Source organism: Medicago sativa, chromosome 7 (genome assembly GCF_051527215.1).
Source record: "Medicago sativa cultivar Bolivia chromosome 7, Bolivia_mono, whole genome shotgun sequence".
In the NCBI taxonomy this organism is placed as follows: Eukaryota; Viridiplantae; Streptophyta; class Magnoliopsida; order Fabales; family Fabaceae; genus Medicago; species Medicago sativa.
Genome location: NC_140755.1, coordinates 87897822 through 87915513, shown reverse-complemented (window position 1 = coordinate 87915513; position 17692 = coordinate 87897822). Strand labels below are relative to the sequence as shown.

At 36.4% G+C, this 17692-nt stretch overlaps 2 protein-coding genes across 2 annotated transcripts; one reads left to right on the top strand and one right to left on the bottom strand.

Annotated features, from left to right (window-relative positions):
• Positions 1–2014: 2014 nt before the first annotated feature.
• On the top strand, positions 2015–17538 carry LOC146909820 (U3 small nucleolar RNA-associated protein 14-like). The gene is made up of 9 exons (XM_085730702.1): positions 2015–2336; positions 2530–2683; positions 2794–3275; positions 15369–15539; positions 15620–15904; positions 16106–16225; positions 16307–16681; positions 16890–17021; positions 17323–17538. The coding sequence occupies exons 1-9, from the start codon at positions 2106–2108 to the stop codon at positions 17365–17367; spliced, it is 1995 nt and encodes a 664-aa protein (XP_085586828.1). The 5' UTR covers positions 2015–2105; the 3' UTR covers positions 17368–17538.
• LOC146909821 (uncharacterized) lies at positions 10162–14218 on the bottom strand. The gene is made up of 2 exons (XM_085730703.1): positions 13262–14218; positions 10162–11136 (listed from the first exon to the last, which is right to left on the bottom strand). Exons 1-2 carry the CDS (start codon positions 13387–13389, stop codon positions 10335–10337), a joined length of 930 nt encoding a protein of 309 aa, XP_085586829.1. The 5' UTR covers positions 13390–14218; the 3' UTR covers positions 10162–10334.
• Positions 17539–17692: the final 154 nt, after the last annotated feature.

Genomic DNA, 17692 nt, shown 5'->3' with positions numbered 1-17692 from the left:
CCCGATTACTGTAGAATCGTCGCTCGCCTCGCGAGCTGAATCGTTCGCCACCGCGAGCAGAGAGAGGAAAGGAGGTCCAGGAGCTATGTTTTACTCGCCGCTGCGAGCAAGTTAACTCGCCTCGCGAGCAAGCCTGCTCGCCACGACGAGCAGTTAACCCATTCTGCCCAAAATTGTTTCTTGCGATTTTTCGCACGTAAAGTCTTGAGATGACCCTTGAGTTGGAAATGTAAGTTGTTAAGAAGTTGTAAACTATCCAGGAAGCTTAATTAAGATGACTGAGATTAATATTAATGTGACATTGTTATATATGTACTATTTGGATTATTTATGATGTTATATTGATGCGATCCATTCTTTAATGTTGATGTGATATTTAAGAACTGTTTATGTGTTGCCTACGTTGCTATTTCCAGTTGATCGATCTTAATGTCATAAAAGTTGCAAGAGTCGGTCTAAGTTGTAAAGAGCTAAGAAGTTGTCCATATTAATGGAATTATAAGAGATGGTCATGATGTTGTCTAAGTTGTAGGGAGTTGAGTCCATTTGCATACTCATTAAAGATGGGGGCTTGATGCCCTGGAGCTTTTGCTCAAATTACGTTGGGGGCTTGATGCCCTGGAGCTTTTGCTCACTTTTGTTGGGGGCTTGATGCCCTGAAGAGCCTATTTACGCTCATATATGTTAGGGGCTTGATGCCCTGAATGGTACCACATGCATTTGCATTTGTCAAGAAGTTTAAGATGATTTGAGATGATTTAAGAAGTTAAGAGTTGCATAATCGAGTTGAGTCGCATTGTCGAGTCAAGTGTTGAGTCAATTTATGATGTTTGATTATGATTTGATGATGATGTATTGATGATGATGTTTGACTGTGATTGATGAGGATAATGATATGATGCTAAATGTTTATTAATATTGATGCTTATGATGTTTTATGTTGTTAAATATATTTTGAAGAATTATATGCTTAATATGTTGTTTGTGAAATCTCACCCCTTCTGCTTGAAAATATTGCCCTTCGTATGGGTAACTTGCAGGTAATAAAGACTAGAGGCGGTCGTGAGTGGACTCCTCACATATGTGTCTTAGGTGCTCTGATACGTAACGGGATGGGACTTTGACTTACTTTCTATTCCTTACGTATTGCTTATGAACTTTTTATGAATAAATGTCGAACCAAGACTTATGAGACTTTTATGATGAGGCATGCGTGCCAAAGACTTATCTGATGTTGAACTAATTTCCGCTGCGAAGTTTTAGATATTATGATGTTGATTTTTGAAGGATAATTGCTTATTTATCCATTTTATGATTTTCAAGAAGTGTGACATTCCGTTTACGATTTAAATACTCTGATTTATTATGAAATTTTTATATTGGAAAAACGGGGTGTTACACATTTCATATAGGTCGTATTTATAAGATACAAATAGGTAAGTGAATACAAATCACTCACTAATTCCCTAAAAAAAATCATTCAAAAGTTCACATATGATCTACAAATATGTGGAAGGTTAATTAATGGATGGACATCCCCTATTTAATATATTCATAACATAAAACATATAAAAAATTGAGAAACATAAAACATAAAATGAAACAATATTATAAAAATCATTCCTTAAAAAAACATTATAAAAATCACTAAAAAAAATTCAAAAATTGCACTTTTCGTCCGGTAAGTTTTAAAATGTTGTGATTTTGGCCCTCTATTGAAAAAATTGCAATTTTGGTCCATTTCGTCCCAAATTGCTGAGAAGACGCTATGTGTCCCAAAAAAGGGGTCATAATCACAACCTTTTGAGAAGATAAGGGGTGAAAATATCATATTTCCCTTATGTTAGGGGTCAAAAGAACATATTTCCTTAAACATGATGTCACTTTTGTCATTTTTTCAACCGAGGCCAAAATCGCAACCTATGAAAAATGTAGTTTAGCCAAAAATAAATAAATAAAAAATCACTAAAAAAACGATTTCAATCTGCATTGATTGCATAATGGGCCAAAACCTTTGATCCAAACCTAACCTAACAGCTTCTGCCACTGCCACCGTGAAACATACTGCATTGTTGAGTTGAGTGCGGTAGCTCTGAAAAACAAGCATGACAGAAAAGAGGCGAAAACAGAGGAACGACAACCTCCGAAGTAAAAAGTTGAAAACCACTCCTCCTTTGCCTTCATCTTTGAACAAACAGATTCAACATTTAAACCCTACCAATGTCCATTTCGACGATGTTTATGAATACGAGGAACAACATGCAGAAGAAGAGTCCATGAAGAACAAGCGCTACGACCCTGTTTCCGTCAATGATCGCATTCCTACTCATTTTGAGGTAGCTTTTCCTTTTAACGCTCTCTGTTTGGATAATAGAAATAGTTTCGTTAAGTAATCATCATTAACCGATCCGATCATATAAGTGTTTATGCATAAAGTTATACTCTGTTTTCACAAGCTATCACGTTCACGTACAACTTATAAAAATAAGCTGAAAACATGCAACTCATCCCTTCTGTTTCTATTTTTAGGACGAGTTTAAAGAGATCGAGGTTAACGATGGTGGTTACATTGGAACAAAGAGGGATGGAAATTCTTATATTGATGATTCTGGAGAGGAAGAGGAGGGAAGATATGTGAGGATGATACAAGGAATTACTGCTATGCCTACTGAGACTTTTCAAGGTAAGAACATTGATGTTCGACGTTTATGGTTCACATAGGGAATCTCACTTCTGTTGTTCCATAGTTTGTCTAATTTGTTACACACTTTCAATTATTTCGTCATAATGCAGATAATGCAGAGAATAAAAAGTTGATGATGAATGATGCTTTTATACCAGAGCTATATCCAGAGTCTGAATCTGATCCTAGTTGCGAGGTTGTGGCTGGTGATGGACACATTACCATAGAGGATCTTCTTAATCCAAATCTCGTTAATCACGATAAACTAAAGATGAGGATTCAATCAATTGAGAAGAATGCTAGACCTATGCATGCACCACTTCCAGAGGCAGATCAAACCAAGGTTGAGAGGAAGGTAGCATATGATATATCAAAAAAACATGTCACAAAGTATCAGCCTCTTATTCAGAGAAATAGAGAGGCAACGACTATGTACTTCGATGAAAAAGTAGATATAGGATTTTCAACTATTGGAGCTATAGCTTCTGAAATTACACCCAGAACTAAATTTGAGAAAGATGTAGCTGCACTAGTTCATAATAACAATTTTGTGGAAGCTCATAAAATTGATGGACTTATCGAGATGAACAAGGTAATGATGTTGTTTACAAATGAATTTGACACTATTAATAGTACTGAAACATCGAATTTGGAATCCAACAACAACAACAACAACAACAACGCCTTATCCCACTAAGTGGGGTCGGCTACATGGATCAAATGCCGCCATAATGTTCTATCAAAGACCATATTTGGATCCAACTCATTGACCTCTAAATCTTTTCTAATGGTTTCTCTAATAGTTTTCTTAGGTCTTCCTCTACCTCTTTTAACCTGACTCTCCTCCATTTGATCTACTCTTCTTACCACGGCGTCTACGGGTCTTCTCTCTACATGTCCAAACCATCTAAGCCTATTTTCTACCAACTTTTCTACTATAGGTGCTACCCCCACTCTCTCTCTAATGATGTCATTCCTAATCCTATCATGTCTAGTCTTACCACTCATCCAACGCAACATCCTCATCTCCGCTACGCTTACTTTACTCTCGTGTTGGCTCTTAACCGCCCAACACTCCGTACCATACAACATTGCCGGTCTGACTGCTGTCCGATAGAACTTTCCTTTCAGCTTAAGTGGTACTTTCTTATCGCACAAAACACCTGAGGCTCTTCTCCATTTCAACCACCCAGCTTGAATACGATGATGTACATCAGCTTCTATTTCTCCGTCATTTTGTACTATGGACCCAAGATATCTAAACCGTGTAACTTGGGGTATGATATGATCTCCAACTTTCACCTCTAAGGTAGACCCACTTCTCCTTTTACTGAAGTTACATTCCATATATTCCGTCTTGTTTCTACTCAGGCGGAAACCGTACGCTTCTAAGGCTTGCCTCCAAGTCTCTAGCCTCCCGTTTAACTCCTCCCTCGACTCACCAAGCAAGACTACATCATCTGCAAAAAGCATACATCTCGGTGCTAACTCTCGGATAAATTGTCTTTTTTTATGTTCCCGTGATTTCCTAGTTGTCGCGTCATTTTTCGGAGGTCAAGGCTATTTGATTAGCTTTTGACTCACTCTTTTATTTTCACGACTGAACATTTAATTTTTAGAAAAGGGTAAAAAAGTTCAAACTACCCCATTTTGAAAAGATTTAGGGTTCGGGGGTTAGTTACATAAAGGGAAGGTATTAGCACCCTTTATGTCCGTAGTACTCTACGGGAACCTCTTAGTTTCATTTAATTAATGTGCTATAACTTGCTTGTTTTGAAAAAAATGGAGTTTGAAAAGATAAAAGAAAGGAGACCTAGTTTATCTACATTTTATTGATTTGGAAGGACGAGTGTCCTCTGCCTACGTACCCGTGAGGGATCAAAACCTCGTAGTTCGGGGTTAAAAAACTGACGTTTGATTGGTTGTGTATTTTTTATTAGTTTTGAAAAAAGGTTTTGAAATGAAAGGAAGCCGAAGCGGCAAATGATATTTGTTTGTGTTTTTTAATATTGAAAGGAAATGACTCAAAGTAAAATTAAATGGATTGAAATTTGATTAAGAAAGAAATAAAAAGAGACGTCACTTGATTTATGATCAAGGTTTACTTAAGAAAATATTTTTGTGTTTTTGTGGTTATTTGGATGTTTTTTTTTGTTGTTTTTGAATGATAAGAATAAAATTAAACTAACGGAGCATAAAGAAATAAAAACGTAGGGACCTCATGGTGGCGTTGGACCACCACAAGGGCCCTTACCTAAACTACCAAGCATAAAAGTAAACATACACCCACTCACGCACACATGCACCTAAGCTATTACAAAAAACCTATTAATACATTCTATGGTCTGCGAGTAAATAAATAGATTACATTGAGGCCTAATTTACATTCTAAATTATGTGCAAAAATAAATATGCATGAGTCATTTACATCAAGCCTATATATACATCCTAAATTCCATATGATAAGAAATATACAAGATAAACATGTATGCAATAAATAAATGAATTTTAAATATGCAACCTAATCTAATAAACATAAGAATAATAAACTGTAAAAGAAATAAAAAATTGCGAGAGATATTAAAATGCATGAAGAAATAAAAAAAAAAAAATGCAAAAGGGGTCACCGGTTCTCTTTATGATGGAATCTTTTAACTTTGGAGAGCAGCCACGACCTTGCAATTGGAATGGAATAGAACAGCCACGGCAAACACCCACCACACCAGCAAGCAATTGAAATTGAATAAACAAACATATTTTATGCATCAACAGGGCCGAAGTGAAATAGCTATAACAAGAAGGCACGACATCAATTTGAAATATGGGTTTGGAAGTAGTAACGTTAGCAGCAAAATGGAGTTAAATCCAAACAAACAAAGCCACCCAGCAAACACATGAATTAATCACTCGAAAAAACACAAAAAAAAAAAAAAAAAAAAAAAAGAGATGGCAGATGCAATAATATAAATGAAAAGGGAATTGGAATTGAAACCGAGCGGCGCAGCAACAAGTAATTGTATTGGAATGGAAACATGATTAGAAATATAGATGCAATATGATTGGAATCAAATAACTAATAATAACGATGGAAATTAAAGAACAATATGGAACTAGATCATAAAAGGACAATGGATTTGAACAATTACGTGACATCAACTTGAAATAGAGGGACTATTAACAATGGAAATGGAATCATATAATAATAGTATAATATAGTAGCATCAATCAAAAGAAAATAATATGAATTGGAGTTAAAAAAAAAAACCGAAAGGATGGGAATTGAAATTCCGCAATCGCAAAGTGGATGTGTGAACCGCACAACAATTACACAGAGATGAAATGGAATAACAGATAAATATTGTTCAAGACTCTAAAGTAAATTACGGCTGCTAGGTTCAAAGGAAATAACAAAATAAAATTGAAACTTCAAAACTAGGGTTATGAAAATTACGGTTAGCTACAGGTTTTTGTGTGTGAAAATTGTGTTGTTGGTTAAAATTGTGTGTGTTTTTGTGATGAATTTTGGCCCCCTAAACTTGTGTTTTGCAGGTTGCATATATAGTGAACAGATTGGCTTTAGGGTTGTGCTGGAATTGTGCTTGAATTGGGGAAGGGGTAACGAGTTTCTGTTCCTGGAATTGTTGCAGATGGGGACGGAAATGAGATGAGGCGTGGCAGGCTGGATTGGATTTGAACCTGGACAAGCTTCTTGGACTTGGACGGAAAATGAAACTAAAAAAAAAGGAGATAAAGACTAAAAAGAAAAAACAATAAAGGAAAAAGAATAATATTAAAATAAAGATTAAAATTAATTAAAACCTAAAATGAATTAAAGTTAATAATAAAAAACTTAAATAAATTAAAGTTAATAAAAAAGATAATAAAAGATAAAAGATGGAAATAAGGATAAAGATAAATAAAATTAAAAGAGAGAAGAGGGCCCGACTCGGAATTAAATAAATGAGGTATTTTAAAATACCTCTCTGCCGAATTTTCACTAAAAAGTCGGAGACTGATTAGGGTTAAACGACGTACGAATGTAGGGCCCATCGACACGTGTCAGTGGTATCTTGGGTCAAAAATTGGGGTATGACAGATGCCCCTATTTAAGTTTCTTCGTCCGGAGATTTGAAGATGAAATCTTCGATTCGACAGGTCGGAGAGACTTAAATATAAAGTGCACCAATTTTTGACCTAAGATATTATGAATGCATGTGATGCAATTATGAATGCAGCACGACAAAGATGACTTGACTGGAACGAGAAACAACAACGGGATACCCAAATTTGTTGAAGAAAAGGGGTCCGACTCCGCCGAGGGGAATGTAGTTTCACTGGGGAAAATGATTGTCTACTACCGTATTGACAGTCGTGTGAAGACAAAAACTTTGGGGTGACATCTCTAGAACAGATAAACTGGGGACGACACCATTGAAATTGATTTGATTAGTGACATCACTGGAACAGCCACGCTGGGGATGACACTTTTGAATTTGAAATTGATTAATGACATCACTAGAACAGCTAACGCTGGGGATGACACTTTTGACATTCCGTCATCCGACAAAACGGGGAACGACACTTGAGAAAACATAAATTGAGTGGCATCTCGTCATCCGACATACCGGGAGATGACACTATTGACATTCCGTCATCCGATGAAACAGGGAATGACACTCTTGATATTCCGTAATCCGACTAAGCGGGGAATGAAATTCTGATATTCCGTAATCCGTTAAACCGGGGAATGAAACACTTGACATTCCGTAATCCGACAAAACGGGGAATGATGATTTGATATTCCGTAATCCGTTAAACCGGGGAATGATTTACTTGATATTCCGTAATCCGACAAAGCGGGGAATGATGATTTGATATTCCGTAATCCGTCAAAACGGGGAATGAAACACTTGATATTCCGTAATTCGACAAAACGGGGAATGATGATTTGATATTCCGTAATCCGTTAAACCGGGGAATGGTGATTTGATATTCCGTAATCCGTTAAACCGGGGAATGAAACACTTGATATTCCGTAATCCGACAAAACGGGGAATGATGATTTGATATTCCGTAATCCGTTAAACCGGGGAATGGTTTTGATCTTCCGTAATCCGACAAACCGGGGAAAGACACGTTTGATATTCCGTAATCCGACCATGCGGGGAATGAGATACTTGAGAAGATAAAGATTGAGTGACATCTCGTTTTCTGACAAAGCAGGGGACGTCACTTTTGTGAAAATAAAATGTGACCTCGAACTGTTCATTAGTTGGAACTGATCGTTTGAAACATGATGAAAGGTAAACTCAAGCGGTCCGTTGTTTGGAACTGGCAGCTTGAAACAAGACAAAAAGTAAACTCAAGTGGTCCGTTGTTTAGGACTGGCAGCTTGAAACAATTGAAGACTGAAACGAAAAGATATGACCAAACACTAGGTGACTGATGCAACCATGTATGAATTGATATTGTGTATATGTTGTGCATGGTTATGTGGAAGTATTAATGTATGAATGTATAAATGTCTAAACGTAATTTGTATGACTGTACGAACTGTATATGACCGGTGAACTCGATGAGACATGACACGACAGGTAAGACGGGAGGCGGATTGACATCGCAGTACAAACACTCGACAAACTTCCTTGGAGATGATATTATTGTGAACCAATCGAGCCGCTGACGGTGTGAAACCTGGCACAAGGTAGCAACTGGTGAATAGCAACCGATGAATCTTGGGGAGAAAGCCCATTGTTTAACCAAAAGTCCGGAAGAAGTCACCATTTGTAAATCAGCGCGGAGTGCCTTTCCTCTGGCATGCTTCAACAGTCATGTTTTTTTTTGTATATTTTTTTTTGTTTTGAAAATCCCTAACTTTTGCCTGGACCGCCCTTTCGGGTTTTCAGTCCACCGGGAATATATTCCTTTTTTTTGTGCCCCTAATTTTTGCCTGGGCTGCCCTTTCAGGTTTTCAGTCCACCGGGACGCTCTCTATTGCCTAAGCCGCCTTTTCAGGTTTTCAACTTAGCGAGCATTTATTTTTGTATATTTTTTTTTGACTGTGAAAGCATCTTGCTTGAAGCAGAGGTCCCCTCCATTGTGTTTAGACATGTTTCTCTTCCGGAATGTAACCGTTCTCGAGGCGGATGCTGATGTACGCTTCGACTACTCACAAGTTCAAAGAGAGTGCGTTTGTTGTTCACACTTTTCAAAAGATGTAAAAAAAAGGTTTTTGTATTTTGAAAATTTTTTTTGCTTCAAGTATTGCCATCAAAAATAGAAGAAATTTGCAAATAGAATAAATGAGAGTTCCAAATAAATGGGCACAGGCTCGAATTTGATGAATTGAGTGGTGGCCTACCAATGGCATGGCTCCACGGATCTTTGAAAAAAAAATTGGAAAATAGTAAATATATGGGAAAGGTACATTGAACACAATAACCGTTATACTCCCTGACAACTTTGAATGCCCCAGTTCCGAGTCTTTGATCTGCAGATGCTGCGAATCAGAGGTCTTTTGACAGCTGGATGCCCCCAAGTGGATGGTGCTTGACTGGATGCAGTTACTTTGTCATGATCCTTAACTTTTGCATAGATCGCCCTTTTCGGGTTTCAATCTATCAGGATAATCATTTTTGTTCATGTCTCTAATTTTTGCCTGGACCGCCCTTTCGGGTTTTCAGTCCACCGAGACGCTCATTTTTGCCTAAGCCGCCTTTTCAGGTTTGCGACTTATCGAGCTTTCTATTTTTGACAGAGTATTTCTTGACTGCACCGACATTCATATGACGTGTGTGTTTGTCATCATCCATAGTTGTAAAAGTTTTTGCACATGAACCTTCATAATTAGGCGTCCACTTGCCCCTGGAGTCTGGTTGGAAAGTATTACCTTTTTAGGCATGAAGTCTCCTTCTTGAAATTCATGGGGACGAACCTTTTTGTTAGAAGTTTGTTTCAAACCTCTTCTGATATGTTTGCACAAGGTCGTCATGTGTTTAAATTCGATCAAGCTTGGACTTTAGCAGAACTCCTATTGACGGGACTTCGACCTTCACGGAAAGCACGACCTCCATGTTGCATATTGGGGAAGGAGGGGGGCTGCCCCTGTTGAAATGTGTACTGAAGTACGATATTTGAGCAAAGCGAATGGTAGCACCCCGAGCCAGTCTTTGTAATTGAATGTCATCTTCTGGATAATCTCCTTGATATTTTGTTGGCAGCTTCGATGGCTAAGATGCCCCAGTATGTGAGAGATCTCGTCGGGAATCTCTTCATTCCCTTCTTCAGCTTCGGACACAGGGAACTCAAAGTTGGAAGAGAATACATGGTTAATGTGTTCAACGGGTTTATTAATGCATGATTTGATTATTGATTTTGACAAGTGTAAGTTATGATTATGCAGATATTTGAGAATGAAATTTATTTTTTGGTTTTTTGTATTACCATTTTTCCAAAAAAAGCACAAAATAAAAACAAAGTCGGGATCAAAGCGACTTTTTTAATGATGAAAAATACATGAAGCGAAAAGCCCTACACAAGTTCACTTTCGTCTCGGGCAGGACGAAAGGATTTTTTTTGGAAAGACAAACAACAAACACATTAAATGAGCAGATGAGTAGTAGAAAGAACATTGACAGCGACCCAATTGTGGCTACACGCTCGGATTCAAATTCTTGAAAGGCAAGACGTTGTCATCGATCAGTTTCTGGACTTCAATCTTCAAAGAGAAACAGTGCTCAACATCATGACCTTGTGCCCCTTGATGGAAGACACAAAAGAGATCAGGTCTCCACCAAGCCGGCAATTTCTTCGGTACTGGAAGAGGTGCCTTAGTTTGTACGAAGCTCTTTTTAAGCAAATACGAAAGCAACTCCGCGTACTTCATAGGAATCAGATCAAACTGCAGTGCTCTTGGAGCCTGTTGTTGAGGTTGTGGCTGGACAAGTAGCTGACCTTCGGGGGACAAGGTGTTATCTTGGATTAACCTCTGAACTACAGTCTTGAAAGCAAAACATCGCTCGATATCGTGACCTGGTGCCCCTTGGTGAAATGCACAAGAAAGGTCAGCTCTATACCCCATTGGCAATCTTTTCGGCACCGGAGGAGGTGGTCTAGTTTGGATTAGGTCCTCCTTAAGCAGTGTAGGAAACAGCTCCGCGTATTTCACAGGGATTGGATCAAACTTCGGTGCCCCCTTAGCCTGGTTTTGAGGAGTAGACTGTTGCAGAGCCTGTTGTCGAGGTTGTTGGGGACATAGTGGCTGAACCTGTGTAACCATCAGTGAAGATACTAAGTTAGTTAACTTCTCTACCTCGGCCCGAAGCGTTGTTACCTCTTCACGAAGCTCGTGGACCTCTTGTTCAAGCTGATCCATTTTTTGTGTTTGCACGAATGCTTGCATTTGCGAGTTGAATTTGAATGAAGACATCGGACCAATTTTGAAATGGGTTGACCTTTGTATGGAAAAGAAAAATTTGGTGAGACTCGGAATTGAGACTATGAAATGCAAAATGATGCATGAAGCTTATGCAAAAATAGACACATTTTTTGAAGGATTTGTCAAAGTAATTGTAAACATCATAAGGAATATTGTTTCATTTGATAATTTGAAATGTTAAAAACGGTTCCTTTAAGAACAAAAGCAAAGCCAAAGACAAAGTCCCCAACAAAGCTAAGGTCTAGTTTAAGACTTTTGAAACTGTATTCCTTGGTGTCCCTCTTTATAAGGTCTACTCCTCCGATGTTTACAAGAACTTATCTAAGTCTTTCGATGTTTTGATGGGAAAAAGTTTTTATGAATGAATGCATGTATGCATGGTTATGCTAACACAAACGGTGAATATATGGTGAGGTTAAGTCCACATGTTGGAGTCAAGGGTAACAACGCCATTGGTAAGGACTATGGTTTTCAAATGTACCTGTATCACGGGTTCTATCAAGTTCCCAGAGTTATCAACCACTTCCGAACACTATCAGGTTACGGAAATACTTCCGTTCCAATAATATTCGTAAGAAAGTCTCGTCTGAGTGTGGTATCGCGTGTCAACTAAACCAAGATTACTCATGATTAGCCACCGCACCACGTCCTAAAAGGCCAAGAGGGGTTAAAGGTAACTAAAGGTCCTCAACTTTCGACAGTCACCTGAAAATAACATGCCAACACGAATACTCATGCCAACATAGTATACTTCCAAGATCCCTCAGTTGAGTGGGGTTATCACATGTGTCACAAACCAAAATTCACTCTTGGCAAGGCACTATGATTATACCACCGTCCTATCTTAAATTTCTCTCAAGTCCGGGTGTAGGACTTATCTTACCACTCACGTTAGAAGAAAGAAGGAAGAAGAAGGGAGAACATGTATACAGATATTTCCATCTTTTATTTTTTTTGATTTTAAGCAAGTTATAGCACAAATTTTAAATAAAGCCAAGTTAGGCTCAACCCTCTTAAGGGGGTCCCCAGTGAAGTCGCCATTTCTGTCGCGTCATTTTTCGGAGATCAAGGCTATTTGATTAGCTTTTTGACTCACTTGATTATTTCACGACCGAACATTTAATTTAAGAAAAAGGGGAAAAAGTTCAAACACCCCATATTTTGAAAAGATTTAGGGTTCGGGGGTTAGTTACATAAAGGGAAGGTATTAGCACCCTTTATGTCCGTAGTACTCTACGGGAACCTCTTGGTTTTATTTAATTAGTGTGCTATAACTTGCTTACTTTTTTTGAAAAAAATGGAATTTAAATGATTAAATAGAAAGACCTAATTATCTACATTTTATTGATTTGGAAGGACGAGTGTCCTCTGCCTACGTACCCGTGAGGGATCAAAACCTCGTAGTTCGGGGTTAAAAAACTGACGTTTGATTGGTTGTGTATTTTTTATTAGTTTTGAAAAAAGGTTTTGAAATGAAAGGAAGCCGAAGCGGCAAATGATATTTGTTTGTGTTTTTTAATATTGAAAGGAAATGACTCAAAGTAAAATTAAATGGATTGAAATTTGATTAAGAAAGAAATAAAAAGAGACGTCACTTGATTTATGATCAAGGTTTACTTAAGAAAATATTTTTGTGTTTTTGTGGTTATTTGGATGTTTTTTTTTGTTGTTTTTGAATGATAAGAATAAAATTAAACTAACGGAGCATAAAGAAATAAAAACGTAGGGACCTCATGGTGGCGTTGGACCACCACAAGGGCCCTTACCTAAACTACCAAGCATAAAAGTAAACATACACCCACTCACGCACACATGCACCTAAGCTATTACAAAAAACCTATTAATACATTCTATGGTCTGCGAGTAAATAAATAGATTACATTGAGGCCTAATTTACATTCTAAATTATGTGCAAAAATAAATATGCATGAGTCATTTACATCAAGCCTATATATACATCCTAAATTCCATATGATAAGAAATATACAAGATAAACATGTATGCAATAAATAAATGAATTTTAAATATGCAACCTAATCTAATAAACATAAGAATAATAAACTGTAAAAGAAATAAAAAATTGCGAGAGATATTAAAATGCATGAAGAAATAAAAAAAAAAAAAAATGCAAAAGGGGTCACCGGTTCTCTTTATGATGGAATCTTTTAACTTTGGAGAGCAGCCACGACCTTGCAATTGGAATGGAATAGAACAGCCACGGCAAACACCCACCACACCAGCAAGCAATTGAAATTGAATAAACAAACATATTTTATGCATCAACAGGGCCGAAGTGAAATAGCTATAACAAGAAGGCACGACATCAATTTGAAATATGGGTTTGGAAGTAGTAACGTTAGCAGCAAAATGGAGTTAAATCCAAACAAACAAAGCCACCCAGCAAACACATGAATTAATCACTCGAAAAAACACAAAAAAAAAAAAAAAAAAAAAAAAGAGATGGCAGATGCAATAATATAAATGAAAAGGGAATTGGAATTGAAACCGAGCGGCGCAGCAACAAGTAATTGTATTGGAATGGAAACATGATTAGAAATATAGATGCAATATGATTGGAATCAAATAACTAATAATAACGATGGAAATTAAAGAACAATATGGAACTAGATCATAAAAGGACAATGGATTTGAACAATTACGTGACATCAACTTGAAATAGAGGGACTATTAACAATGGAAATGGAATCATATAATAATAGTATAATATAGTAGCATCAATCAAAAGAAAATAATATGAATTGGAGTTAAAAAAAAAAACCGAAAGGATGGGAATTGAAATTCCGCAATCGCAAAGTGGATGTGTGAACCGCACAACAATTACACAGAGATGAAATGGAATAGCAGATAAATATTGTTCAAGACTCTAAAGTAAATTACGGCTGCTAGGTTCAAAGGAAATAACAAAATAAAATTGAAACTTCAAAACTAGGGTTATGAAAATTACGGTTAGCTACAGGTTTTTGTGTGTGAAAATTGTGTTGTTGGTTAAAATTGTGTGTGTTTTTGTGATGAATTTTGGCCCCCTAAACTTGTGTTTTGCAGGTTGCATATATAGTGAACAGATTGGCTTTAGGGTTGTGCTGGAATTGTGCTTGAATTGGGGAAGGGGTAACGAGTTTCTGTTCCTGGAATTGTTGCAGATGGGGACGGAAATGAGATGAGGCGTGGCAGGCTGGATTGGATTTGAACCTGGACAAGCTTCTTGGACTTGGACGGAAAATGAAACTAAAAAAAAAGGAGATAAAGACTAAAAAGAAAAAACAATAAAGGAAAAAGAATAATATTAAAATAAAGATTAAAATTAATTAAAACCTAAAATGAATTAAAGTTAATAATAAAAAACTTAAATAAATTAAAGTTAATAAAAAAGATAATAAAAGATAAAAGATGGAAATAAGGATAAAGATAAATAAAATTAAAAGAGAGAAGAGGGCCCGACTCGGAATTAAATAAATGAGGTATTTTAAAATACCTCTCTGCCGAATTTTCACTAAAAAGTCGGAGACTGATTAGGGTTAAACGACGTACGAATGTAGGGCCCATCGACACGTGTCAGTGGTATCTTGGGTCAAAAATTGGGGTATGACACTAGTGATTTGTGAAGTTAATTGATTAGGATTTAACATACTTGGGTGCTTTTAAATTTTAGAAGTCAGATTTGAATTTGTTTGTTAAGCTGATGACCATGTATTATTAGTAAGAAGATTTGAATCTAAAACTTTTTTTTTGGCTTTTAGTGATTTCTTCATAGACGACGACTGAAAATTCATGTTTTTTAATATTTCTTTTGCTTCTCCCTCTCTTTCTCAGTATTCTTGGTCTTTTATCCTTTTATCAAATTATATGGATGATTTTAACAGCATGGAGGAATAAAATATTGCCTTTAATATCACATTCAATTACTACTGCCAAAAGTAATGTATATCTTCTTGATACATTATGCGATGACGTACAAGACAAGCCATAACCCTCTTGACTAGCATAATATGAAAAATTTAAGTTCAAATGTGTTTTCAGATGTTTAGCCTGTATTCAAATTTTAAGTGCTTTTCAATGTGTCTTTTGGAGTTTAAGAATAAAATAAGCACTAACCACATTGTTATATTTCTGTTTGCAAAGCATTATTATTTTTTTTTACTGATGTTGTCTGTGATGCATTTGACTTATCTTTATTTGTGTATGGATGATTTACATTGTTTCATGTCATTTATGATGCATGAAAAGAAGGCAAAACTGAGGAGCCGTCTTTTTTGTAATGAAAAGAAGGCAAAACGTATTAAAAAGATAAAGTCAGGGACATTTCATCGTCGCCTGAAGAAAGATAGGTTGAAGGCAGAGTCTTCTCGGATTGAAATGGACTCTGAAGTTGCTATGAAACAATGTTTAAAGAGGGCAGAGGTATATCTATTGTCTTATTTATTTTTTTAAACGAGGAAATTTTTTATTATGAGTCTTGCTCTCACTTCTGATTGTTTTAGGAACGCATGACTCTGAGACACACACCCCATAATCCTTGGGCAAAGCATGTTAAACAACACGGTTTAAATCACAAACATGAAGAAACTCGTGCTGCGATGGATGAAAATTGTCGAAAACATTACGATTTGACTAGAAAAAGGCACTCTATGAAGTCCAATGATGAAGATGATGATGAGAACTCTGCTGGTTCTGATCTGGATAGCAAGATTTTGGGAAAGCTAATGAAAGTGTTAGAGGAGAAGGATGAAATCACCGAGTCAAGATTGTCATCTTTAGGTTTTATGGTATGTTAATGTTCCTAATACCCAAAGTTTAAACACTTGACTTTTTTGCTTGAATTATCGTCTTTTTAGATGATTTGTTCTATTGGTATTCAAAAGGGAGGATCTCCAAGTATAAGGGAGACACATATCTTTTGCATATTATATTTTAAAATATTTCCTCTGGTATCCAATTTAGTTTTTTGAAATTTGTTATGGGTGTAGAGGCGTGGATTGAAGAAAAGTAGAGAGGATTTTAGTAGCTCAGAAGATCGAAAAGCTGCATCTACCAGTGGCAGAAGAGTATTTGGAAAGGCTAAAGCCCATGTTAGGCAAAATATAAAGGTATGCCACTCATTTTTGTTTGTCAAGAATATAAATTGAACTATTGGTTTGGCCTTATTATGTTGTCCTTTTCTCTTCTAGCACACAGAGGGTAACGACACCGACACAGACAGTGAAGGAAAGATGGTGGGTGGAATTCCGACTTCTACATCTAAACCATCTTATGAACTTCCATCTCAAGAGGAGCTCATTCGACAAGCTTTTGCGGGGGATGATGTGGAAGCTGAATTTCAAAAGGATAAGCAGAAGATCCTCGATGAAGAAAATCCTGAGCCAGAAAAGCCTATATTACTTCCTGGATGGGGTCAATGGACAGATACACAACAAAAGAAAGGTTTACCATTTGGGCAGCTCAAACAACATAAAGATGCCCTGATAAAATGGGATGAAACTCTTAAAAAGAGAAATGACGCTCAACTAAAAAATGTGATCATATCCGAGAAATCAAGTAAAAAGGTTAGTGACGTAAAATACAAAGTTTAGGACCTTTCATATGTTTCCAAATCATAGACATCAACATTCATGCATGCAATAATTTGTTTTCCAATAAGAAATTTGAGGAGTTATTTATTCTTGATTGACATTTTAAATTTTAGAGTATTCTATTCTTTTTCTCAGTTAAATAATTGAGTATGTTTTAATTATATTCTTTTGGATGTTGCAGACTGAGAAACTCTATACAAAAGTGTTGCCTTACCCTCATACTTCTAAAGAGGCCTTTGAACAGAACATGCGTATGCCCATTGGACCTGAATGTAACCCTACAACTGCAACTGGACTTCTTAATCAGTCTGAAGTAAGTTTCACTAAACAATTCCTCTTGTTACCTTGGCATTCTTCATTTTTCCTTTGTTAAGTATCATGTTAGTGCCTTTATTCAAAGTAATTAAGAATAATATAAGGACTAGCTTCCTTTTTGAGTGAGAAAATCCCTTAATTGGATATTATTAATGGATTTTAGAGGGTTCTAGTACCAAACTAAATTACTTGGGAAAAAAACAGTATAGTATAAGAAATTCCTTTTTTCCAGATTTTGGTATGTTTGTGTATTTTTTTTGTAGCTTTCTTGTAATGTAAGAATATTATTGTATGTGCAGGTGGTGAAGAGACCAGGTTTTATTATAAAACCAATAAGAGTTTGAGGAAGTGAATGAATCCTCATGAGAAGAACCTTGTGTATTACTAGTATTCACAGGTGAAATTGTTAATTGATTTATTTTAGGCTTAATAAATATGCCTCTTTTAATATATTTTAGCCCAATTGATATGTTTAAGAGGATAAGGCAGTGGCAATGAATATGCTATCTTGGACATTTCTTTTCTCATATCAGATTTTGTTTTATTTTGTTTTTATGAATTGTTTTTTTTGGCAAAGTGAATAAGAGTTGACTATCGTCGTAATTGATGTTTTTAATGCGAGTTGAACCATATAAAGAGAGCTACATACATATGCACTAACTAATGTAT

Bases quoted from the DNA above. Each gene is read 5' to 3' on its own strand.
- LOC146909820 (XM_085730702.1), top strand. From the start codon at position 2,106: ATGACAGAAAAGAGGCGAAAACAGAGGAACGACAACCTCCGAAGTAAA. The intron at 15,540-15,619 runs GTATATCTATTG...TGATTGTTTTAG, and splicing joins AATGTTTAAAGAGGGCAGAG to GAACGCATGACTCTGAGACA. The intron at 16,682-16,889 runs GTTAGTGACGTA...TGGATGTTGCAG, and splicing joins CCGAGAAATCAAGTAAAAAG to ACTGAGAAACTCTATACAAA.
- LOC146909821 (XM_085730703.1), bottom strand. From the start codon at position 13,389: ATGTTTGTTTATTCAATTTCAATTGCTTGCTGGTGTGGTGGGTGTTTG. The intron at 11,137-13,261 runs GTGACCCCTTTT...TTCCATACAAAG, and splicing joins TTCCATCATAAAGAGAACCG to GTCAACCCATTTCAAAATTG.